The following is a 26,478-nucleotide window of genomic DNA, read 5'->3' on the forward strand; positions in this document are numbered from 1 at the left end:
TTCATTACTATTCTTAAAATGTGATTACCTTGCAGCATGCTTCTGCATCCATACACCATCATTACAGTTACCTGCACTATTCTAGGACCAAAAAGTGAATTTCTGTCCCAAATCCAATGAATAAAATAGACAAAATGGTATAAGTGGCAATATTTATTTTGAGGAACAGACTGACACATACAATTGAACATGTATTATTTCGATGATGAGACATAAATTGACAGAAGGTCTGCATTAATGGGAAATCCATAAAGTCATTCTGCATTTTTGATGGAAAACAAATGAAAAGATTTTATGCCGAGTTTAATTTCAAACTGACTGCATGAGAGTCTCCTTTCAGATGAGAGAAAAAAAATAAGTTAACATTATTCAAAATTAATTTTCAATATAAACAAATTGATTCTGTGGCCTCTCTGCCACTAACATTTGGCAACATTGAAATGTACAAAGTAAGGTGTCAGTAAACCCTAATCAAAAACAGAAGTGCCATAGTTGTTTACCACACATCTCTTTCCAACCAAGTATACACAACCACATGACAATCAAAACCTCAGTCACCCAATCATACAATCTGCTGTCATGAACATTTGATGCAGTGTTCTCCGTTATTACATTTTGAAAGGACAAATATGTACACTGCCCACAACCAACATTCTTCCCAATCTGCTCGACATCTATCATATGATGTTTAAACACTTATTACCAACATTTCTGTAAATTAACTCACAAAAGGAAAATCTAAACATAATTTTAAAAAAGAAAAAATTCAAATCCTCTGAAAAGAAAACCCCAGTCTGAAAATGAAACCTACAGAGTACATTCTGTAAATAGCACACTATCTGAGGAAGATATACTATAAGGGTTTCTCATTCTGGACGTCATTCAAAACAGTCTACACCAAACCTCAGTGTTTGTGTAAGACTCTTGGTTAAATCACAGAAGCCACTTAAATATCCAACTTTGAGTTGTTATTAGTTGTGTCATTCCAGAGGACAGACACTTCATATCACAAATGAAGCCAGTGGAAATTCCCTGTATCACTAGTTTATTGGAACACTTGTAAACCCTTTTTCTACGTTACTAAACCGAGTTTATTTGGTGTCCCTAGTGTCGACTCTTTGAACATTATGGCCCAGTAAAACTCAATTTCAAATTTTTTAAAAGGTTTTGAATTTAAGGTTCCCTCCTATGACTCTGCCATATTTAAAAGATGTGACATCCAATCTCTACCCACATCTCCAACTATGTGTTCTGAACAGTTATAACAAAGACAGGGACAAACAGACGGCTGCTGTTTCTCTCTTGAGAAAAAAAAAAAAAACTGTTCTTGCTATTCCTGACAGAATACTTTATATACATAACATCTGTCATATATTAATATCAAGGATTTTTATCCTGGATGCCTGATAATGTTCAAAACATAAATGATAGTACCACAGTACAAGGTTCTATTGCTACTGTTGTGCAAACGCAGGCCTAGTGAAAGTAACATGTCAGGTGTTGGTTAAGGGAGATAAAGTGCATTCAAACGAGAACATACATTAATGAGGTACTGCACTGGTTTTAGTCTTCCTCATCACTCCAGAAGGCATCTTCTTCATCAAGATCCACCCCATGGAAGAGTCTGAAAAGGGCAAGAAAAGACATGTTCAACCAGTGTTTTTCTAGAACAAGTGTCAGTGACTAATGCGATGGAAATAAGGCAGATGACTCACTGGTTGAAACAGGGTGAATGTGGGTTGTTAAAGTGACTGTATGGGTTGACTTTGCTGAGGAGACCCAAGCACAGCCAACAGAAGTACTGTCTACAGGAGGTACAGGTCATCTTGTTACAGCCATCCACTTTCTAAAGAAAAACTGAAAACGCATTAGCAGGAGAGAACTCATATGACATCAGTAGAAACTGACATAAGAGTCTTCAGTAACAGAGAGTGTGGTTCAATACAAACAGTTTTTAAAGCTTATTTACATCAGAGTGGCTACTGGAACACTGAAGGCGAACTTCTGAACATTTACACACGGACAACAGTGAGCACTAGTCCAGTTGTACTGTACAGATACCAACAAGGGGCGATGGCAAACCTGTATATTGGTTCCACAACGCGGGCAACACTTGCAGTTCTCATTGAGCCAGTCTCTGCTAAAAGATTCTTCCACTGCTTTCTGGATCACCCTCTTCCCAAAACGTTGTTCCATAAACTTTTTCTCCTCTGATGTGGCTGACAGGTACTCATCTCTGAGCTTACGCAATTCATCTGTGCCACAGAGAGACAGAGAGCAACAACACCACATATGTTAACTTGAGTTAATGTACTTGTAGTAAATGTGCTAACTAATTCTTATTAAATTCAACTCCTGAACCAGCTTTTTTTAACCATTAAAGCACCAGAACACCACATTAACTATGTTTCGGCTCCACAAGGAACTTTATGTGTTCAGCTTTCAAAACCAAAATATCCTCTACAATTTAGTTAGTTAGTTAAATGTTTTTGATTTGCAGTAAACTGCACTGTAACAATAACAGGAATATTTAAAATTCAAAGACTAATTAATATTTAATAGCCTCAAAGTATTAACTCATTTTACTCTTGACAAGCTAATCACAAAAATGCCATTTTAGAATAACTGAGAAGCATTTGGACAGCTGATTCATGCCAAACAGAAAGACATAAAAGTGTGTGTGTGTGTGTGTGTGTGTGTATGTATGTATATACACAAATAAAACAAAAACACCAGGGTAAAAAAAAAGCACCTGCAGTTATTTTACAGTGAGAGACACCATGATAGCCCAGCTTGCACAGTGTGCAAAAAGCATACTGACAAGCTGAGCAAATGCCCATCGTTGTGTCAGGTTCCACCATAACAGCAGTGCCACAGGACTGGCGGGGACAGTAGACCACATCAGCCATGAGGTCCAGACTGGACTGGAGCAGTAAACGGTCATAACGGGCAAACATCTCCTCATCCACAAGCTGCTTTACCTGAAAGATGAAGACAGAGGTTGAGAGGCAACAGAAGAATTCGCTGTGGTAGGATCATGAAACAAAGTCGATTAGAATTTGCAGTGTGGCAATTCAGTAAAAGCCTCTTCTAAAAAAGCGCACACATACTGTATATTATGTACAGCCTTCTTACCTGCAGTGGTGTGGCTATACAAGTACATTTGGGCTCAGGGCAATTAAGGCACTGAACATTGCCATCCCGGATTTGGATTTGGAAGTATTCAGTCATGCAGGCCTTGCAGTAGACATGCTGGCACTCCTTAAAGCAGAGGCATTTGGATCCCAGCTTCTCCACAAAGCAAATCCCACAGCAGAACACCTTGCTGTCAAACACCCTTTGGCGCTGTGCCTCATCAAAGTCCAAAAGTTGAGGTAGGAGGTCAGCACGTGGGTCCATCAACAGAACGGTTCGAGGGTCCAGTTCACAAGATGATGACAAATGTGGTTCAGACTTTTCCTTCTTTGTTTCAGATTTCTCAGAATGAGTCTCACACTGTACCAGCGCTGAACATAAATGATAAATTAATCATTCTAATTCAACAACCGAACGATTTTTAAATAGGTAAATAAATAAATAAATAACAGGTTGGTTATCACAATTCATGCACTTCCAGCATCAAAATGACTGTCCTAACAGATACTATAGCAAAACAACATTTCTCTGATGGAAAGAAGTTGTTTTTTCCATTAGGTGATTTCAAATGACCTTTAATTTTATTCACACTGACATACGTTTAATTAAATACAGCACTTGTTTGAAAGTGCTGGTGCTATACTATATATATGGTATCAGCCAATCTTCTTCATAGTAGTAACACAATAGCAAAAAGCCTATTTGTACTTGTACCAATCAACTTCTTCATTCTACTTATGCTTAACTGAATAAAAGGAGATTGTTTACTCTTTACAGCCAATATGCCGGTATCTTGAATAAATTCAAATTTAACTTAAATGTAGATGTAGCCACACAAGAAAAAAAAATAAAAATGATAAAATCAGATTTTGTACCTGTGGCTGCAGGGTCGGTTTTTCTCCCCTCAACAGCTGTCTTACTTCCTGCCCTGATGACTTCAAGTGGAGACTGAATGCCCAGAAAGTCCAGAGCCTCCTCTTTGAGGAACTGAATCCATGTGAAGAGAATTTCACAGCCTTGGTTCTCCTCCCATAGCTCATCCAGACGTCTACACAGAGAGCTCATCTGTAGTGGTAAAATATAAGAATGATAAACAATTAACATCTTTTGAGTGATTCCATTTTATAAAGGATAATAACTTCTTCAGAGTGAAACTTTGCAAAAATATTTGCCAACATGTGCAGGTCAGCTGAGGGGACGTGATAACTCTTTATCACGTATAGTAAATATTTAAACACAATATATATTTTTCTAGAAATTAGGTTAGTACAACAACACATTGCTTCTGAATGGAGAGTGTACTTGTAGAACCCTGTCTTATACAAGTATACAGTTTGTATACCTTAATGTTGCTAGGTTAGTGTTTTTAGGTCTATTAATAGGGAGTCAATCCTAAAACTGTTTTGTTAGACCAGTTTGACCAGCTGGAGTTTCTGAAGGTTTGTGTAACATAATTTGCCCCTACTACAGACAAAACAAAATCACAATGCTAAGTAAATTAAAGTTGTTCTATGTTAAAGCTTGTACAAATCTTACCTGTCCTCTGGTCATCCATTTAGAGCTGAGGGTGAAGATTGGTGGGGATGAAGATGGATAGTCTGCAGGTAGCTCAAAGTTAAGTATCAAAGGCGGTAAAAAGCAAATGCTATATTCAACTTGCTTCCCTCCTGCAAAAGACAAGAGCAATTTCAACCCTTATCAGAGTATGTCTGACATATATGTCTTAGGGATATTGGCAGTGGGTTGTTCCAAGCACCGAACTTACTAAACCTAATTTGCAATTGGCCTGTGTATAACTAGCTGTACCTTTGACAACAAGTTTGAAATCAGGAGGGAGCTCCAGACAGAGCTGGATCTCTCCCCCCTGAGCAGCCTCTGCTCGGTGGAACTCCTCTTCATCATAGATGCTTGCTAATGCAAGCAGCTCGTCCTCCTGGGCTTCCTTGTTCTCGGTCATTTACATTCCTGCAAATTGAAACAAATTCATCTTTAGGAAGGTCTACCATAGGAAACAGCTGTAGTGCAAGAGCAAAACATGGATGTGGCACTGCCAAATACAACCACCAGCCACCACAAACAGCTTTTACAGTATCGATTGGTTGATTGATCTAACGGTGGTCAATTATTAGCGAGGCACTCTTGCACAGAGACTGTAAGTGAAATGCTGAGCACGGTATGTTTAAACACGCAGCTAACGTGACGTAACGTAACGTACCCAAAGTTAGCTAGCGTTACGCTATAACGTAAAAGTTAGCACGCCTGCTATCACTTATTAACTTTATCGACATCAGACGTGGGCGAAATTTAATGACAATTCAACAGTAGCTACGATAGGTCACAGCACATACTGCTGCCATAAGTAGTAAATTAACAAACTTAGGTCCAGGACATAACATTAGCCTTAGTTAAACTAGTAGCCAGATAGCGTTAGCATTAGAGAGAAGCATACAAGCTAACTAGCAATGTTAGCTAAAGTAAACAGTCGCTTAACTTTTCCGTGTGTGGCAGCACGATTCAAACCAAACCTTCTGTTTCACTGAATAAAACTATAATAAGCCACTGTGTTTGTAGTAACAGCACAACAGCAACATAACGCGTTTCTTACCGTATCCGACCCTGCTACTTGCGACTCCTGCCCTCCGACTGCATCCTGGAGGCGGTGTTGCCAGATTTGATTGACAAGAAGTTGCCCAATCAGAGCCTAAAACCCGCCCTGCCGTTGTAAAAGCACTATTATTTATTTATTTATTTATTCATTTACGTATTCATTCATTTATTTATTGCATCAGTCAATGAACTGATAAGTGCCACTGATTCACTGACCCTGAAGAAAATTTGAAAACATCGTTCTAAATATTTATCTTTATTATTTTAGACTGCAAGATGTATTTTATGACAGTATTTACAACTTCTGCTTCAGTGTAATAAAATATATTACGGATTTAAAGTAATCCTACGTTATTTGACTTTCATAATTTATTATTTATATAAATACAAACAACTTATATTTAACTTATACTCATTTTATAAACCAGAAAAGTCCTACATGTTATTCCGGTGGTATTAATCAAGATTAGCAAAAGAAATAACATTTATCCCTAGGTGAATTTTGAAGTACTAATTTATACTTTAACACCACTACATTTCAGAAAAAGATATTGTAATTTCACTACATTTATTTCACAACTATAACAGTTATTTTTCAGATCTGTACATTAGATGCAAAATATATGATTAACAAATAACACACAATGCATTTTATAGATTCAACTGCCCAGCAACAAGTAAAGCTGGAGTGGGTGAACCTGATGACCTGGATCAGATGTGTTTAGTCAATCAGAAGCTGGAAAATACCATTTCACTTTGTCTTGTATTTCAAATTAGCCCCATCCAATAAAGGACTTGTTCTTGCATCACAGTATTTTTACATTTGGGTATTGTAAGGCAGCAATTAACTATTTTTGTTGTCACTTAGTGTGCAATTTTTTATCAGTAAATTGTAGAAACATGTCTTACCATCTTAGAGACTGACATATTTAAACTGCTTTTCTTATTCTTCTGACAAAGACATACAAGTATTCAAATTTGTGAAACTGGAACCAGCATGTTTTTCAATTTTATTACTAGAAAAATGATTTGAACAATTTGTAAATAATTAAAATCATTGCAGAATCACCATAACCAGTTGCTGATTATTCGCCTATTTATTCAGTAGTTATAACATGGCATAAGTGTGCCAAATTTTAAATGACATGGATAGGAAAGAGCAAGGACCTGCTGTATAAAAAAAATAGTATTTTATAACTACCACATGAGGGTGGAAATCAGAGGTCCTTTTTCAACACATAGACGAAAAGGCACTTAAGCAAATGTCCACAAAACAGTTTATCAGACAGCGTGTTGTAGACAAAAAGTATAAGGAAATGTCTGAAAACTAATGGCAGTTGATCATCACTATTTACACCAATAAGAATTAAGGACCACTACTTTTCTCACATCACTTTCTTTTTTGGTCAAGATTTATTTTTTGCTTTCGTGGTGATGTGGTAACAACAGCACCCAGAAGGTGATTTGTTGGACCAACGTTCACACTGTTAAGTAGAAAAAGAAAAAAAAACAGTACAAGGCTACTATAGAACAACCAACGGACCATTGCTTTTGAATGAAAAAAGCCAAACAATGAAGATCTGCAACACATTAGCCTGCAGTATCTAGGTTTAAACATACAGTACAAGTCAACAAAACTCCTTCCTTCTTTTTAAACTAAACACATCATAACCCAGCACTTACAATACTTGTAGTGAAAAAAAATGCACTATTTGTCATGTACAGCTTGAAACAATCAATGTTCATTTACAAGTGCCAATGTATCGATCTAATTTAGACATACTGCAATATTTTACATTGTCATGAATCTTGTGTTTGTGTTTTTCCTTAGGCAGAACCACTTTGTTCACAATTCTTCAAATCTGACTTTCTAATCATAAATGTGCTCAGGAGCGGCTTAATAAAAATCTTTAACATAATCGCCATGAAAGCAACACGGAGAAAGCAGTTTCCATCCAAGGCTCACAACTATTATGTCATAAAGTAGTCCATTCAATATTAATATTATGCAACATTTTTGAATTTAAAGAAAATGAGAAATGACCTGCCAAGTAAGCAGCTTGATGAATAGTATTGATCAGAGATGCTGCTGTGTCTTCAATAGAGAGGCTACTGTATTATCAAAAACAATCTCAGAAGAACGACGCAGTCGTGAGCGAATAGCAGGACAGATGGAAGTAAAACTCAGGGGCAGCAGCTGCAGTTAGTCAATGTCCATTTGAGGGAGCTTTTTCTCCACTGTTTCCTGTTCTGTGCCTGTGGATGTGGTCGTGTCTGGGTTGCATGGCTGGTTCTCCGTTGCCTCCTGCCCATTGACAGGACCATTCTCTGTCTTCTCCTCCTTAGGAGGCTCCACCTTGGGCTTGGGTTTGGTCACCACAGGGTTGCAGGCAGAATAAAGCTCCTGAAAACGGAAAATAAAGCCTTAATTCAAACTTTAAATACAGGAAAAATTAACTGTCTCAAGCCTCCCAAAGTCTTAAATGCAGAATTAAATCACTAATGTTGTTTGTGTGTCTGGCAGTATCAACACAACACATCCCCAATAACTGTAGATTCTTTTGAGGCTAGACACCGCCAACTACCTTTTATCCACATGTGGATGGACTATAAAAGAGCCCTGCAATTTGTGCAGGGCGTGCAGTTATTTTACCATTTGCCCTGTGGTGTCAACTGGTATCAAAATTCAATAAAGAAATTCAATTCATTAAAGAAATACATAGCCTAAGTCGTTCACTACTTCATTTGCTTGCTGTGACGGAGTGCACAGGACTTGCATGGCTCTTGCTGGAGAAGTAATCTTGGTCTACACCTAGTGGAATCACCTCGTAATCCAATAAAAGCTTTTCCAGACTACAGTGGAGTTTGTAGGCTGGCTTAAACCGAAGAAAACATTTAACATCTTTGGCATGGAGTGCTTATGTTAGCCTAGCGCTCTCGCTACCTTAGTCTTGGCCTTGATCTCCTCAACTTTAACCACTGGTTCCATCGTGAGGTTTTGACTGTTTTGCTGGTTCATCTTGCTGTTCATCCAGACCATGGTATCGTTTACATGCTTGTCGACCCGAGTCACCTCCAACTCATCCAGGTGTGCATACTGCTCAGCCTATTGGGAGAAGCACAGTTAACTTAAGATGCTGTTTTGTTTTGTGTGCGTCCCAATCTAAATCTAACTGTGCAGCTGCTTTAATAATTTAACACATTTGCTCTGTGTGCCATGTTACCTTTGACTTGTAAGCTTCAATGATCTTCATGTACATCTGGAGCTGTCTGCCAAGGTCTTCAAATGCTTTTGGCCTCTCCTCAGATTCTATGTATCTCTCATAGATAGGCTGACCAATTTTCTGTAGTAACAAAAGATTTATTCATCCAACAAAACAAAAACTAAAGAAAAAAATGACTCCAATTTGAATCAGTTGTTAGTTACTGATGTAAAGTCAGTTCTGTGATTTGAAATATTAAATACCAGTTTTTTTGCTGCTTGGAAATAAAAACATAATGAACATTTTAGACACGACTGTCATGTCAAGTGCCAGGAAGCCTGCAAAAAGCCTTACAAATAATTAAGTCCTTGTTATCCCATCCTAAATCTGGACAATGAACTGTTTACTGTTCATTGTAAAGTAACTAAGTGCCCTTTTAAATGGCAAAATTACAATTTTACCAAGTAAAAAGTGTCCAGCCACACAAAGCATACATTTCTGATTACCTTCAGTTCTGCCAGTTTGTCAATGTAAACTTGTTTCTGTTGATCCTCTCCATCTTCATACAGCCAGTTCTCAGTATCTTCCAGTTTTAATGAGAATGCATCACGGTCCTTCATGTTGTATAAAGAGCTTAGATTAAAATCACATTTTACACATGTAATGTATCTGCATTTAAGGCTTAAATCTTGTGGAAATTAAACATAACATTGCTCAGTTCTAATGAGAACATTTGTGTCTGTTAACATTTGCTGTGTTGCCACCTAGTGGACTCCGATCTGTACTCACAGCTTCATTAACAAATTTCTCCAGGACGCCGTGCAGTTTATCTCTCATGTCGTACACATACTCTTCTACATTATTTTTTGCATCATTCCTCTCTTTTTCAAGCTTGTCCTGCATGATCATCTTGCCCTGTAAGAGTCACAAGTTGTTTATCAGTCACCAGTAGCCAGTGCTACAAGGAAACTGAGTAGTCATGTACAACTACAAGCTATTATGTTATTTTTTTTATATATGAATTGTAGCGTAACAGTTTGTTTTAAATAAAAAGTAAATATAACAAGAACCAGTCAGTCTCACTAGCAAATTGCTTTGTGAAATACTATGTGAGCAATCTAGATGTGCCTGGTGATTATTAGAGCATTACCTCATTCTCCACAAACATATTTAGTACTTCACTGGACAGCTGCCAGTGCAAGCTGTTCTCTATGGGCAGCTCCACTGTCTTAGTTTTCACTTTGGGCTTCTTGGCCTGAGGGGGCTGGTCATTCTTTTTCTCCTGCCTAGCATCCTCTGTTGTCTGAAAAAGAAGTGAGGAAAATTATCTTAGTCTGTGCAAATACTACTCTTTTATGCTGAAACACCCAACTATGACATACAGAAAGCACATGCTGAATCTGAGGTTCATTTTAAATGGAAGTCATTCTTAATCTTATTTTCATTTCAACATAAAAGCTTTGTGTAACTTCAGTCAGTTTAAGTAATTTTCAACTGCTTAAAGGAATTGGTCAAGCTCCACCTTTAACTTAAGGCAAGTAATTTCTATAATCATTTTTACTAAGCTACGATGACACATTCACTATAAAATCACTGCTATTCACTGACTTTATTAGGAATTTTTCTGTTAACACATTAAATTTTTAGTTTGAAATTCCCCTTAAACTCACAAAAACATATTGTTTAATAAAACTAGAGTAATACTGAAATGCCAAATCACCTAAATGTTAACATGCAGTAAATTCTTTATAGTGTGTGTGTATATATGTGAGTGACTGAGATAATGCACAACATCCTTCATTAAATGCTAATCACCCAGAGCTAAATATTATGTTAGTATAAAAGTCAGTACACTTAAGGCGCGGTTACCTTAGTGCTGGGCAATATGGCCGAAAAATATAATTTCCATATTATGCCAAAGCAATATTTATCACAATAATAATCACAATTTCTAATGATATCATATGTCGTGTGATGTTAATATAGATCAAGCACTTCTTGGTTTTATAATTATTATTGTAAAAACTTTATGCTATAGTTAAATTTGTTAATTTGTTGTTTACAAACTAAAAAGTGAACGTTTAAGGACTGTTTGTACTGTTAAAATGTTTTCCATTCTATTTATACAGTTACATAACATTTTAATTAACAATTTTATTGCATCGTTCACTGGCAGAGCACTTTTCTGGAACATTACTACGGCAGCCGACAAGGGCCAAGTTTGGCTAACTTTTACAGAGGCAACATAATAAAGGTACGTTTTCTGTTTATTCTTTTGAAACACTTGGTTGTCATGTTTTCCAGTATTATAGATGATTAGATATTGTAAAAGATGAAGGTCAACTCTCAACGGAAAACAAACTTTCAGACATCCCACCCTGCAAAAACTCATTTCAGGGAGTAGCACCAACCCTTCTCCCCCTCATGTCTCCCAACGTTGTATGACACTTTTGATCAACTCAACTTTGTTCATAGCATCCCACAGCTCAGAGGCCCCCTACAGGCCTGGTGCACTTCCATTGCAGCGTTTCTCTCTTGCATGTGTTTTGGCCATTGAGGTGCATTTGCCCTCGTTGGCCATCGTACATTATCCTCAGGTTTTCTCAAAAACGTTGGACATAATGACACTCGGCACATATACGCAATGTTATCCACAGCAGCATTGCTAATTTGGCTTATTTTTTGATTATCTCTAAATTTTTTACTGCTATTTTCTCACTGCACTCCTTAACTCTGCAGTCTGCATTTGTTTACCAAGAAAGTAACTGAACTTTGTTTCACTGTTGACTGGATTTTTGGGTTGCCACTTGCTTAGCAATTTGTAGAAAGCAGTGTTCTAATGTGTAGAGTATCATAAAATATGGAGTAAAATCTGCCTTATCACCCAGCACAAGGTTACCTCCATCTCTTCAGTCTCTGATTTCTTGTCTCCGGTGCCATCAGCCTCAAGTTTCTGATCCTCCTGGTCCACTTGCATTTTACTCTGACACACAGTAACAAAAGAAAAGGACATACATTGATGATATTACATGTGCCACTTTGTGGCAATTCTTTACCCAAACTCTGCTATCAGAAAATTGAACATGAGTCAAAATCAAATGTCAATGAGAAACACCAAATGTGTGTGTGTGTGTGAAACAAGTTGTGATATAATGGGTTTTCCATATCCAATTTTCTCCTCCTTACATTCAGAAGAGACCTCTGTAGCCTTTTATTACACCATAAATGAACAAAAACATCTTGCACTCAGTCTTAATTTAGTTTTTTAAAACCTCTCATTGATACTATTTGTTGCAGATTCATTATGTTTGATAGCATTGATTGATGAGGTGTTTCTGATATTATGTCCAGCCCTTTATATGTATGTTGTTTTACATTTTAGCTTAGACTTTGTGAGTTTATAAAATCAGAATAACACTTATTTATTTTGAGGAAAAAGGCCAAATGCAGAAGGTAACGAATGCCATAGTGAATATGAAAAACTAAGGTGGGGCAAACTGTGAAAGGGATCTCTGAGGTGAAACAAAGCAAATAGGAGTACCACTCTTGTCTTTTTCCTCATACACACACAGACACACACACACACAATGCATTACACAGTGTACACACCTCCTCTTCCTTCACTGTCTGGTCTGTCTCCATCGGCTCCTCACCCTCAGGTGTTTTGATGACCTCTACTAGCGACGCGCTCGATACACTAAACACCCCGTGAATGTTGACCCGAACTTTCACCTTGACCTTTGCACTTTCCCCAGATGCCTGAGGAACTACATTCTGGATCAGGAACTGGCCTGCAGGATGAAGAACAGGGCCCAAGGTTAAAACAACAATATGTAGGATTGTATAAATGAAGCTAAATGTAGACGGCTAATATTTTAGAGTAAAACAGTAAATCTATTCAGGAAGCTAAGTTGATTCAGAAAATGAAATTATTTTGTAGTCACAATTAACATGTAGTCAAAACTGGGGGATATACAAAATGGGAGCATACTTCAAAGTTACACATTAACTGTCTAAGTCATTTATAACACATACACTTTGGACTTAAATTAATAAATACAAGATTTTCAGCCAATATGTTTCCATGGTGTCTTAATATGAGGATGTTTTATTACCAAATAAAAAAAGGGCTTATTCCATATTTAGTGCCAATACTAGTTTGTCAGCTTCTCTGTTACAAGTAATGAATTCTTCTTAAGGTTGAACTTGCAGTACCTATAGTGGTGCTGGGGTAGGGCAGCTCCTTGGGGTTGTTGTAGTAAGCTTCAAGGGTGAAGGGCTCTTTCCGATAAAAGGTCAGAACTTTGGAGAAGGGAGCTGCATGGTTCTTTGGGAAAACTTCACAATCACTGAAAAAAATAGAGCAGGAGGTGGTCTGTGAGACCATCTATGAAATAGATGCAGAATTTTACAACTGAAATGAAATCAGACTTTAATATTTATGTGAAAAAAATCTTAGTGGTTTACATGGGGTTAGGGTGGCCCTCAGGTTGTGCAAACAGCAGAAAATGTCAATGCAGAAACTTTAGAAAATTAATTTGTGTGCATGTACAGATCCAGCTAAATGGATCTGTAACAGTAAGAGGAGGAAGTTATTAAATGATGAGAGTTGTTGAAATTAAGCTTAAATCCTTCCAAATCTACCAGCTTCAGTTGTCAGGCAATCAGTGTGAATTACAGTAACAGAGAGGAGAGCATATATGAACTAATATGGTAATCACATTCACAACATTGCACTATTACCAAAGGTAATATAGGATAAAAGCCCAAACACACCTGCTACCTAGACTGTCCAATTAACAGGTGTGAGGGAAACAAATCATGTTCCCTAATCTCACTGTGAGATCTAAACATGAAGTAAAACACTGCGATTCCTTATTAGGGGTTCTCAGGTGACAAAGATCATACCTTACTCCGTCCTCTGCAGCTGAATTCCATTTTAGGGAGATGGAGTAAGGGACAACATCTGTAATGGAGAACTCTCTGACTTTGAAAGCTGGTGACAAGATAGCACACTGAGAAGGAGAGAAAAACCTGATATAAGTTACAAAAGCTCAACGTTTTGTCTTGAAGTTACTTTCTTATTTTATGACAGGTAAGCTGTACCTGCAGAGCGCAGCCTCTGGCCACGGCCTCATCTGCGTTCAGGGTGGTGCTTAGCTCTTTGCCGAAGAATCTGCTGATTCGTTCTTTGATGGCAGGCATTCTGGAGGCACCACCGACAATCTCCACTGCATAGATATCTTCTTTTTTCAGCTCTAGACACAAAAAGCAGAAAAGGGGGACGACATATAACAGTGTTTATTGCATTGCTCGGCACACAGGATTCTCAATGGAGAAGACTACACACAATAACATTTAGTAGCCCTTTAATTTTAACACTGCAGTTTAAAATTAAGAAGCAAGAGTCAAGCAGAGCTGGAAAGAAAGCAGAATGATTGAAACACAGAAAGGCAGACGTGCTGCCATAGCACAGTGGGAAGAGCCATCTCAGCAAAGCACATGCATAAACCTTGTGTACGTGAGTGTGCACGTGTTTTTAGGGACAGTACAGCTGTTAATAAAATCATATGTACTCACTGGCTTGTTCCATGACACTGCGCAAGGGACCCTCTACTTTGGCCAGCAGCTCAGCACACATCTCCTCAAAGTGACCTCTAGGGAACACACAGTCATAGATTATTAATAGATGCAGACTCATATACACATTACACACTGGAAAAAAACCATATGTGCAGAGACTGAAGCAGAGAGATGGATGCTGAATATTTCTACATCATTTCTGATAGTATATCAATACAATTTTTAATTTGTGCTTAACATTGAAAACAAAACTCCACCTCATCAAGATATACAGAGAAGCCAAATAGCTTTTTTTTTTCCACCTATAAAGCTAAAGCAACAATAACATAAACAACCTATTATTGTTTTTGCTCCGGCCATCCATTTGAAGAACCTCTGTTGCATAGGAGGCTTTGTCCTTTTAATTATTCAAGTAACTTTGTAACTCACCTGTTCAGAGTACTGGAAACATCAATGTCATTCATGAAGCACTCAATGTTGAGAGGAAGATCAGAGGAATTGGCACTCATGAGCTTCTTGAGCTTCTCACACTCTTGGTAGAGTCGCACCAGCGCCCGGGGCTTGGACTTGACATCCAGCTTGTACTTCTTTCCAAACTGCTCACAGAAGTGGTTAACCAGGATGTCGTCAAAGTCCTTCCCACCAAGCTCTGAATCAAACGCTGTAGCCAGGATCTGATGGGGAAAAGAGAGAAATGGTAAACGTGGTATGTGATGGCAATTTATTATACTACTTAATAAATACATCCAATACTATATTATTTCACTGCATACCTACATGTCTGGAATGTGTATACCCCAGGCCATATATAATGTTTTTAATGCCAATGTTTATAGGTATCAATTATTAAATGGACATTTCATTTCAACAGCCTTCACGAGCTCTTCAAGTTACTTGAAATGTTTTATTCATTCTTCAAGTAATTTGAAAGCAATTAAACAGTTTTTCTATTGATGTGCACATTTTTAAAATAACTGAGGCAAACACACAAAGTAATAAACTTAATTTAAACAAATTTGTTTCTGGTTTTGATCCAAGTCAATTATATCTTCTGACTGAATATTTTCATCTCATAGATTTCATTCCTCTTTACAGCTCAGCAAAACAACCATGGGCAAGTAGTTAAAACCACTGCTAGGCAGCACTGTTCTATTCTCCCTTGATGAGTAAAGAATGATTTAAAACTGACAAGACCTGCAATATACCGTATTCTCACAACCTGCCCTAAAATATTTCCCTCATTTGCTTTTCAAAATGGCCATAAATTATTCATTACTCACCTTGAGCTTCCCCTTGTTGAAGGCACAAACTGACACCTGGTAACCAGAGTGTCCCAGGTCTACAAACACCACTATCCTGGGCTTCTCTTCTGGAGCTGGGAGGTCCTGCTTGTAGATGCCATATGCCAGAGTCACTGCAACACCAAGCATCATACAGTGTTAGTTTGAGCTCACCACTGCACTACAGCATACTAGTTACCATACTGCCTTTCAACTGTACTGTGCTGTGCTGTTCTAGTACTGACCTGCCAAAACAATAACAAGACTAAATACAAATGAATAAAACATGTTTGCGAAGTGCATCTGTTTCACTGAATCTGGTGGAGAAGTTACCAACTAAAATATGAAGAACGTTTTAGTATGTTCATAAAATATGTTGCAGCACCCATGTGAGATATACTTAGAATTATAGCCATCACATGACTCAAACTGTTACTCAGCAGTAACCTATGGACTAATAGCAATAATGGCTAGATGTTATTTCACAGTGCAGTGTTATAACACTCTAGAAGACTAAGAGAATTTACTGTGTACCTGCAGTTGTCTCATTCATTAGTCGTAAACAGTTGAGCCCTGCAATCTGAGCTGCATCCATAACAGACCTCCTTTCTGCATCAGTGAAATAACTTGGGACCTAGAAATATAACAAATACACTGTTAATACATTGCATTGATAACCTACCAAAAATATCCTAAACCCTGCCCCTCATGAATAATCACTTTGAACACTAATGATGCATGAATCACCTGCGTCACAAGATGCATGGATAACATTACACTGCTATACTCTGGGTGCCAATACTAAACATCTTCTGGGCCAGTAACTAAATTTAGCTACTGGACACAGTAATAATAACATGTTGTTATTCATCTCTAGAGCAGATGTAAACTTCAAATTTAGTCCCAGTGAAAGCTACAGCATCTTAGTGTGAGATCTGTGACATTACATAACAGATGCTGCTGGTGAATTCATATATGGAGCACAGCAAGAAACACACACTTCCCACTCTTCACCAACAAGGTGCAAGAGAGGAAATAAAGCTTTCAAACAAGACATCTGGTAAAGTGCTTAGAGCTCGATGTGTCACATGAACAGCTGGTGATACATTTTTACATCTTGGAGGCAGCATTAACTGGACAGTTTGGTTTTTTTTTTACACAGATTGCTCGATAAATGCAAGATGATGACATTAAGAGGTGCCATTCAAAATAGTCAGATGGAAATGCAATGCAATATTAAATTTAAATAGCAACACCAGCATAAAGTACAGTAAGTAAATTGAGTCAAATGTTTCCTGAAGCCTTCTCACTGCCATGTCACATCTTTTACATATGATGTGTGCAGAGATCCAGCAAGTAAATAACACCTCATTAGTCATTTAAAGGTATTTTAGATTAGATTTTGCCATAAAAAGAAGCCTGAAAAAAGAAGCAGGCAGATTTTCACATGAAAAATCATGCACAGTACTGTCAAATCTGTTCAAGACTGTTTATGGATTTTCTGACACCCCGCTGAAACTGTTGCCGTGAAACTGTCTGTCGTCTGCAGGAATTCTTACAGAGATGACACAGTCTACAACTGGTTTCTTCAGTGCACTTTCAGCAGTCTCCTTCAGTTTGGTCAGCAGCATGCCAGTGACCTGCTCAATGCTGAACACCTTCTCCTCCTCCATGTACATCACCTAGAATTGACAAGAGTTGAGACACATTCTTGAAATAACTTATACATATCTATGAAGAAGACATTTCTCTCATCAGTAATGAGAAGGGGCCACCATAGCCTCAGTTACAGTATTTTCACTAGCTGAAAGCTCATAAAGCAGATCCCCACAAAAACTAAGAAAATGAAGAAATAATTTATTAAACTATGTAAATGTGAAACTCCAGAGCCAGGAGAGATTTTGTGTTCAATAACATGCTGAAGTATTATTCTCTGATTTGTCATTTCCTTCACATTATCTCCACAGGAGCACAGAAATATGCAGGATTTTGCAAGGCAGATGCTATAATTTCACCACTTAGACGAACTGGCATGTTTTCAGTTACAGACTAGTTATCTAAAAGCACCAGAAGTACATATTTCATGTTTAGGTATTCAACTAAGTGGACAGCTCAGAGATAATATAATGAACATTTTTATTTCTAAATAATGTCCCATATGACAAAATGCTAAGAAAATAAATGAATAAATGTAACACATATATATTCATACATATGTGCATTTCTTGCAGGCCAACAAGTAAAAATAAAGAAGCAATACAGTCAGGAACAGGACATTGTATTTTCTATGCTTTCTCTCTCTGTGCTTTCTTATGGCTGTCCTGCATGCATTAGCATAGTTCATCATCACACACCAAGTAATTCAGTAATGCTAACTCACTTCTTACCTTGACATTCTGTTATAAATGACTGTGTCTTTTTCCCACTAGTTATTTATGTATATCTATATAGTTTAAAATAAAGAAAATACAGAATCCTTAATCCTTACTTTTATGCCAGTGGATCCAGAGGGCATCTGTGCCAATTCATACACCAAGTTAGACTTGGCTGTCTGAATATAGGGGTCTGAGAAGGCCCTGCCATGGAATCGCTTGAAGCCCTGCACTGTGTTCTTATAATTGGTCACCACCTGGACATGATGAACATTGGAGAAAAAAGCAGAGGACATATAATAACACAAAGCAACAATATTAGCCGTTAGCTTTGATGGATTATCTTTTTTTTTTAACTGCAAGTAACTAAGGTTCTTAACATGGTGACTGAGTTGAGTTTTACCTGGCTCTTTGCAGCGGCTCCTATTGATCGATTTCGTGGTCCAAATGATACAAATGACCTGGAAGATAACAGAACAAAGTTGTGAGGTACAACCTGGCATGCTTTCAGGATAGCAGTTTAATACTTTAATCATCCTTCTATTTGTGAGCTCATACCAAATCTAGAGAGATTTACTTGCCAGTTATTACATGTTGTCATCTCACACCTACACATGACTTGACATGACAGAGCCCAACCCATATGAAACAAACAGAACATCTTAAAAACTACATTAGTAACACTAGCAGTAAAACACAATGATTATTATGATCAAGGCTTTGACTTTTGTGAGATATTTGCTTACAAATTTCTGTGTTTCAATTTGCTTTTGCTGTACATCGCCCACTTCCTGGATGCTCCGCACTTTTGCCTTTACATTCTGGCCCTCTGTTTGTGCATTGTTGATTTTATTGTTGTTTTAATGCGCTCTATGTATTTCATGCTGTACGCTTCCTTTTTCTCTCTGTAAGGTGACCTTGAGAGTTTGAAAGGCGCCATGAAATAAAATGTATTATTATTATTATTAAATAGGATCAAATATAAGTATAAGAATAAGATTTCATAGAACAAGCTTTTCTATTTTTTAAAAATACATCTCATATGTTTCTAAAAAATCCCTGTTGAAACCAGGTTTGTAGCTGCACACAGGCTTGTTTGAGCTTCAGCTCTCACAGCTTACACAATACTGTGTAAACACATCTGAAGTGGTGTGGTCAGTCCACCTGTATCCAAGCGGGTTGTGGTCTCAACATGCTTGTTATCATCATCACTATCAAACTCAGACATTAAAGTTACAGTTGCTGTCAAGGCACAAGTGAGGAATCTTTCAGGTCCACTGACTAACCTAGTAAATCAAATCATTATCTTAATAGCTGCTCTGTTACACAGACTGGGCTATAAACTCACAAAAATGTCAGCAAGTTCAGGCTCCCTAAAAGCCACAAAGTCTAGATATGTTAATTTATTAGGCACAAGACTTAAATTTAAACCTAAAAGTTTTTTTAGGACTTAAATTATTTAAAAATTTAAGAATAAAAAAACTATCTGCTGTGATACAGTTTTAGTTTATGACTTTATGCACATTCATAATAATCAAAAACCTGCAAGACTCTGAAAAGCAAAAATAATCAGATTAAAAAAAAAAAAAACACACCTCTCCAAGGTAATATTCTTTAAATATATAATAACGTTATCTTAAACAAATCTTATAAACAAAAAGACCTCATGAAATTCAATAAGATTATTTTTCATTCATTCATTTCATTCAACAACTTGGGTACACTCTACTTAAGTAAATCTGAAAAAGAAACCAACACTTTTATGACAATATGCTTTATATAAACGCGAACAGGACAATCCATATTGTCTATAGGACAATCATTAAACTCTTTAAGCTACCACTAAATTTGCTAGAATATTCCAGGATGCAACTGGCTGCTGTCGTCATCGCGGACAACATAAGGAAAGACGCACAATTTGCCACACGGGGTACACCGGTTGGGCGGAGCTATCGCTCAAGCAGTAATTTACAACACCAGGACGGGGGACGGGAAACACCGCCCGCCCGTGTTCTCCGGGCAACCTAATCCCGTGATCAAACAGCACAGTAACAATGTAAAAACTGTGATCTTAGCGAAGTAGCTAGCTGTTTTATGCCATCAAAATAATGACAAATGTTTCAATAATTTACCCGCATTGAAAGAAAGATGAATTAAACCAACGCGCCACACGGGGATACAACTTAGCTAACAACAGCTAGTCAGTATAGCTGCATTCACGTGCATTGCCCCAATGCCGGCGAGACAGTTTTCAGAGAATAACACCAGTCTCTCCTCTTTCCTCCTCTCTCTCAATCAAAAGTCCATTAAATAAGAGCAGGTTTTTGTTACTCACGGCGTGCATCTGTCGCTGTATTCGTTAGCGATTGTCTCGATCCCTCCAGCTCGGGCTACAGCTATATAGCAGCTTTGAAACCCCAAGTCAAATGCCACCACTGACATCTTCAGCGTCTGTCTTATCTACAGTATGGCCTAGAAAATATATAAAAGATACAGCTTTGTAATGGTGTAAAGCTCAAACGAAGTAGCAGTATGAGCTGTTAAACAGTGCTACTTCTGGTCATAATCCACAGCTCTGTCTATTACCGGTGTCCGATCTGTGCTGCAGCAACGAGGTGCTTTTGCTCACTTCTCGCCGGGAGTCATCGCGAGATTTATTAGTTCTAGATATCTCTGGACCTTTCTATAACCATGTGGACGCTTGTTTTCCAATACGCGATTTTTTTGGGGAGGAAATATCTGGAGATTCCTAGCACCTTCGGGATAATTTAAGCGCTTAATGTTTACACTGGAAGCCCATGGGATAAATAAATTAAAGATTGAGATTACTTTGACGATGGCTGCGATCCACTGTAGGTGGGAAAATAAAAATAGATTGTGCTGCATTGCACTGTGTTGGAAGCATGAAGTCATATTTTACAACCGTATTACACGCTAACCACAGCTACACATGTTGACAATGTGTGTGTGTGTGTGTGTGTGTGTGTATGTGTGTTTTTATATAATTAAATAAATTAATCATAAATAGCCTATACAGATATGTATAAAATTGAAACAAGAATTCTATATTAGATAAAATATTGCGTGTTACAAAGAGTATATGAAGTATTTGGTTACTGTATACCTATGCCAATCTTCATTGTGTTGTTTAACATAGGCTACTTGATTGTTGTTTTACCTATAAACCAAATATGACAAATATATTTTGAAACACTTTAAGTTCCCCTGATTTAGCATTTACAAAGCATATGAATATTTAACAAAAAACTATGATTTCTACAGTTTTGTCAACAAATATGAGTCCTTTAAAGATGTATTTTATACTATCATAACAATTTTTATTATATTGTCCTACCAGTTTAGATTTACTTTATGTTTGTTTAGTAGTTACAGTTCCTTGGTAGAATTAAAATATTGTTTGATTGAAATGAGAGCAGATGACATATAAAAGTAAGTATGGGTGGGTGTGATGACAGTTGAATGGTGGGAGTGTGCGTCGGTGATACAGATAACCAAATGCTCAACCTCAGCTACTGTCTGCACAGTATCTGAAGACATGGAAATAAAACCCAGAACAAAAAGATGAAAAACATAATATTATGTCAAAATTATTAATATGAGCATTGTAATTTCTAGTGGAATCATAACACAAAGTAAAAAAAGTTAACATAAGCTTCAGACTCCTTTTAAAGAGCCCTCTTTTGTTAAATGCTAGAAAATATTGGCTGACATTAAAATATCAAAATTAAATGTAATTTAAAAATATTTTCTGAATGTGTTAATTTTCTCAGTGTTTGAATAATCTGTTCCCTGTTTGTGACCTGCCATATAACTGGAAGATGCACTAAAGTGTATAATTATATATAAAATGTTTATCTCACAAAAACTGAGTATGTAAGGCAGTATTTAAGCTTTGCTTTCCATTGTAGACGTGTTTGCATTTTGGTGATTTGTCAGTGTTTGTCTGTGAAGCACCCACTGTTTGTCCACCTGGGAAAACTCTCAGTGTATTTTGATGGATCTGAATCAGCCACAAGGCTAATTAAACTTAATTTAATTAGTTATGATTACAATTTAATTCATTCAAAACATTCAGAAGACATTGATTAATGGGTATTTAACGATGATATATATTATAAACTGAATATTAGAATATAAGAAGAGCTGTAGGAGAATAAAAACAAGGTGGGAGCGAGATATTAAATGATGTTCACACTCCCACTATGGTGGTGGCGCTAATGCACCATTTTTGACGCTGTAAGCTGCCATTTAAAAAAAAACAGAAGAAGAAGCTAAAGACGGAACCAACGAATAAGAAAAAGTAAGCTGCAAGATGGCGACTCCCATGCATAGAATAATAGCCAGGAGGCAGGCGTGAGTATAATTTATTTAACTAAACATAACTGCACCTTTTTAGTCCGTTTGGAAAGCTATATGCCTTAAGCATCAGTGACATCGGTATTGAGCTCGTCGAGCTTCGTGCCAGATATATGGAGGGGGGTTATTCACGATCGCTGTGGGGCTAAATGGGAACACAAATGCGCCACTGTCTCTTAACAACACAGAGTTATTACTGAGTTTGGGCTTTAAGTCTCTTTTCTCTCTGTAAACACGACGTTTGAGCTCGTCCTCGATATCAACAGCCCACCAGTGTTTAGTGTATTCGAATAGGTTATAGACACAAACCGTGTGTTTTTACAGTCAACGTGACTCTGTGGTCTAAAATGTTTGTGTAGCTGTAACAGTGTTTTGCTGTGGAACTGGACCATATGAAAATAGCGTTGGTTAACTATCGAGTTGATCAGTTTTAGTAGTATAAGGTTGGGACCAGGGGCGATTCTAGGATCAGACCTTTAGGGGTAGCTACTCAGGTCACAAAGAGAATGTGCATTTATTTAAACAGGGCCCTATGCCCAGGAGGATATCCATCTATGGAAGAACAGATTTCCATTTATTGAAGGTTTGCCCAATTCACTGTCCATAAATGTGTCAATTAATTCTCTGTATAACTGCATAGCCAATACGTGTAATCCTAAAAAACTGCGTAGAATTTAGCAGTGGTTTGTTAATTTACCATGTGGAGCAAAGTTATCCTTCTGTCTATTCTAAACATACAACAGAGTTTTCTTTTATTTGTTAGTGCTTTATAAAGCTACACACTGTCGCTATCTCATAGCACTTACACTAAAATATTAAAGTGCAACAGTTACAGTAGCTTGTTACCTGGCAGGTGTGCAGCTAAGTCGGCCAATGTTGTTTGACAATATTCACACCATGGAACTGTAACCACACACTTTCTCACAGTACTAGCCCAAGAATGGTCTCAACATTCCCTCTGGTTAGGACCATACAGTATAATGTAACCTACTGTACTATTATTATACATTTGATAGCATACATTTTAGGCAGGCGGTTGTGTCTCCTGGGCTATCATTAGGAATGCAGAATTATCATGACCCAACATTGTTGTTATACCTTGTTATAATAACTTGTATTTCATCAGGTAATCTGAGGCTGAGGTCATTTTTACAACAGAAACCTGAGTACAGGAAAAGAAATACCACACAGACATCTCTAAAACACAATACATTTTTAGTTAATGCATGTGCATGTTAGAGCTCCCCAGCTCTTCTCAGGACAAAGACATGTTTGTAGATGATAAGGGTATTAGTGGTGTAGAAAATACCTGATTTAGCATCCCACCTGTGAAAGTCCATTTCCTCTAACTGGACTCTGATTGACGATTTAATAATGCACAACAGTGATTTGTCTTTAACCTAACAGTGATTGATTATTTACTCTTGTGGAAATCATTTGTCTGTTTTATTACATACAGAGAGGCGAACAAGCAACATGTCCGTTGCCAGAAGTGTTTGGAGATGGGACACTGGACCTATGAATGCACAGGGAAGCGCAAATATGTCCATAGATCATCAAGAACAGCTGAGATCAAAAAGAAACTCAAGGAGCATGAAAACAAACTCCTCAGCATCACTGGGTAAGGTCTCTCCATCCATTAGAAGCAGTCCAAGCAGCAGAGGACAATTCTGTAGCTTTTTACTGCCACCTAGAGGAAATAATGAAAAACATGACACTGTATATTTCACTTTAACGGATAGAAATTAGTTTCATAATAATTACCGTTGTTTTAACTGTCAACCTGTGCCAGTGTTTTAAACCAGCAGTCCAGCTTTAATGGGAAAAGTGTGTTTTGTCCAGCTTGGTGCCATAAGTGACAAAAGTGTTCAGAATTAGCAACAGATAATCACACAAAATATTAATAAACTAAATATGAAAAAAAAGTCATTTAAATTTGATTTACTGTTTTTAATTTAAAAACATGTTTTGGCCAACAACGACCCATAAAACCATAAAGCAGGGTTCATTTTCTATACTCAGTCAAGAGTGAGTACACTGGTCTGCTGTTTTTCCACGTTTATTACTCATCTTGGGTGGTATCTGGCTGGTCACCAGGACCAGTTTTGTTTTTTGTCTCAGTCCATCCCTGTTTGTGATCTGCCATATAGCTGGAATTAGCTGGCACTAAAGTGTATAATTATATATAATACTGCCGCACAGTATTTACAAAATAGTTTTAACAAACGTATGATGCCATGGGCAAAAATGATTTTGATCATAGAAAAAGTTACATGTCACCATACTTCAACATAAATGGCTAAGGACCTAATTTTAGGTTTGGTCACCTTACAACTAAAAATACTGTGTTTTTCCATGAAGACAGGTGTATCATGATTAAAAAAACAAATTTTTTAAATGAGCCTAACTTCATTGTTCTCCTTACAGACCAGGAACAGAAGGTTCCAGTGAGAAGAAAATCAAAAAGAAGTAAGTTTAATGTTTATTAGACTATATTTTGACAGTGTTGGAAGTTTTTTCAATTACCTGACTGTAGGTGTACACAAGAGGTGTACACATGTTGAAACAGTCTGACGTCTTTGTATGTCTTGTTTGCAAATCACACCAACAGCTGCCACAGGTCTCATTGGGTGTAACAGGTGCACTGTGAGACAACAATACACATGCTCCTGTTTTCTGTATTCATGTTTTCCGTTTGCACTCTGCCACTCGCTCTCAGAGCTAAAGATTCCAGTGACAGCAGCAGCGATTCAGACAGCTCCTCCAGTGACTCATCATCAGACAGCAGTGACTCCTCCAGCTCCTCTTCAGATGACAGCGACAGCAGCAGCGACAGTGACGAAGACAGCTCTTCCTCTTCTTCATCTTCCTCCTCCTCTTCATCCTCAGACAGCTCTGACTCAGGAAGCAGCAGCGATTCAGATCAAGGACCTCCAAGGAAGAAGAAGAAGAAGAAATAAGACCTTTATTTTTTTTTTTTTGTTTCCTTGAGTAAATATTAGCTGTTTGTTTTTTTTGTTTGTTTGTTTTTCTTAAGCCTATCACAGTTGCTGCAATCTGCATGGATTCCAAGTACTGCCCACACAGCTTTCATTGCAAAAATGGGCCAGGATGAAAGGAGAACAAGAGTTTATTTTAATAAGCCATTGTGTCATATATTCTGTTTTCAAAACACATCTCCCCTGTAACTTCTACTAATGTGATATTTTCTCAAGTTTTGTAGGTCTACGTAGGATACGTTTTGGATATCTGCGGAAACTAGTGGGATAATTCATGTCAAATCTTGTGATTTTGTACAGAAGTATATTTTCAGTCAAACTTAATCTGTACAGCTCACAACCTTAATAAAGAAACACCATATCTAGGAGTAAAATTCATTGGTATGAGAAGGTGAAGGTCTTGTAGCTGTTTAATTGCAATTGGTTGTTGCCTATAAAATAAACTTGTTTGCTTGTTTTTGTTTTACTTTGTGTATTTGTTATTAATTTTGCTGAGGTGAAACATACTGGCAGACAGCACGGTGGCTTGCTGGATAGCACTATTTCCCCACAGCAAGAAGGTTCCTGGTTCGAAATTCAGGCAGGGGCCTTTCTGTGTGGTGTTTTCCTCGTGCTTGCGTGGGTTTTGTCAGCCTAGCCATCAAAATATATGTCTGCAATTTGAGTAACTTAAAGTGCTGATATTTTATATGAGTCAGTGGCTGAAATTACAGAAATCTATGATTCTGAATGTACTTGTTCAAACGATGCTACTAAGATTTTATCTTTATAGCTAATTTGGATTTTGTCATGGCTTTTATTTTATGTATGCTTTTTTTGAGGAAATGTGATGTCAAGTCACCCATACAAACTAATCAGGCAGTTGTCAAGACCTCCAGAAGTTAAAGCTATCTAACCCAGTGTGTTAAGTGTTCCTTAAAGC

The 26,478-nt window shown here is 37.4% G+C and overlaps 3 protein-coding genes across 4 annotated transcripts; 1 reads left to right on the forward strand and 2 right to left on the reverse strand.

The window, feature by feature from the left end:
- Positions 1 to 137: 137 nt before the first annotated feature.
- Positions 138 to 5,802, reverse strand: rnf14 (ring finger protein 14). 2 transcript variants are annotated; one of them, XM_026329230.1, is made up of 9 exons: positions 5,741 to 5,802; positions 4,942 to 5,100; positions 4,672 to 4,733; positions 4,011 to 4,200; positions 3,136 to 3,506; positions 2,753 to 2,981; positions 2,083 to 2,255; positions 1,716 to 1,846; positions 138 to 1,624 (listed from the first exon to the last, which is right to left on the reverse strand). In XM_026329230.1, exons 2-9 carry the CDS (start codon positions 5,090 to 5,092, stop codon positions 1,564 to 1,566), a joined length of 1,368 nt encoding a protein of 455 aa, XP_026185015.1. In that variant the 5' UTR covers positions 5,093 to 5,100; positions 5,741 to 5,802; the 3' UTR covers positions 138 to 1,563. The 2 variants fall into 2 exon arrangements, with proteins under 2 accessions (XP_026185015.1, XP_026185014.1); XM_026329229.1 differs by having other exon boundaries at positions 4,672 to 4,802.
- A 1,014-nt stretch (positions 5,803 to 6,816) lies between these two features.
- hspa4a (heat shock protein 4a) lies at positions 6,817 to 20,817 on the reverse strand. Its single transcript, XM_026328210.2, has 19 exons — positions 20,516 to 20,817; positions 18,584 to 18,641; positions 18,297 to 18,437; positions 17,368 to 17,490; positions 16,343 to 16,442; positions 15,809 to 15,942; positions 14,958 to 15,202; positions 14,526 to 14,602; positions 14,052 to 14,203; positions 13,854 to 13,960; positions 13,161 to 13,294; positions 12,555 to 12,736; positions 11,845 to 11,928; positions 10,096 to 10,248; positions 9,735 to 9,860; positions 9,452 to 9,559; positions 8,967 to 9,086; positions 8,687 to 8,848; positions 6,817 to 8,146 (listed from the first exon to the last, which is right to left on the reverse strand). Exons 1-19 carry the CDS (start codon positions 20,620 to 20,622, stop codon positions 7,946 to 7,948), a joined length of 2,514 nt encoding a protein of 837 aa, XP_026183995.1. The 5' UTR covers positions 20,623 to 20,817; the 3' UTR covers positions 6,817 to 7,945.
- A 1,626-nt stretch (positions 20,818 to 22,443) lies between these two features.
- Positions 22,444 to 26,022, forward strand: zcchc10 (zinc finger, CCHC domain containing 10). The gene is made up of 4 exons (XM_026328625.1): positions 22,444 to 22,554; positions 24,017 to 24,178; positions 24,985 to 25,026; positions 25,277 to 26,022. The coding sequence occupies exons 1-4, from the start codon at positions 22,514 to 22,516 to the stop codon at positions 25,515 to 25,517; spliced, it is 486 nt and encodes a 161-aa protein (XP_026184410.1). The 5' UTR covers positions 22,444 to 22,513; the 3' UTR covers positions 25,518 to 26,022.
- The last annotated feature ends 456 nt before the right edge of the window (positions 26,023 to 26,478 follow it).

Source organism: Mastacembelus armatus, chromosome 14 (genome assembly GCF_900324485.2).
Source record: "Mastacembelus armatus chromosome 14, fMasArm1.2, whole genome shotgun sequence".
NCBI classification, from domain to species: Eukaryota; Metazoa; Chordata; class Actinopteri; order Synbranchiformes; family Mastacembelidae; genus Mastacembelus; species Mastacembelus armatus.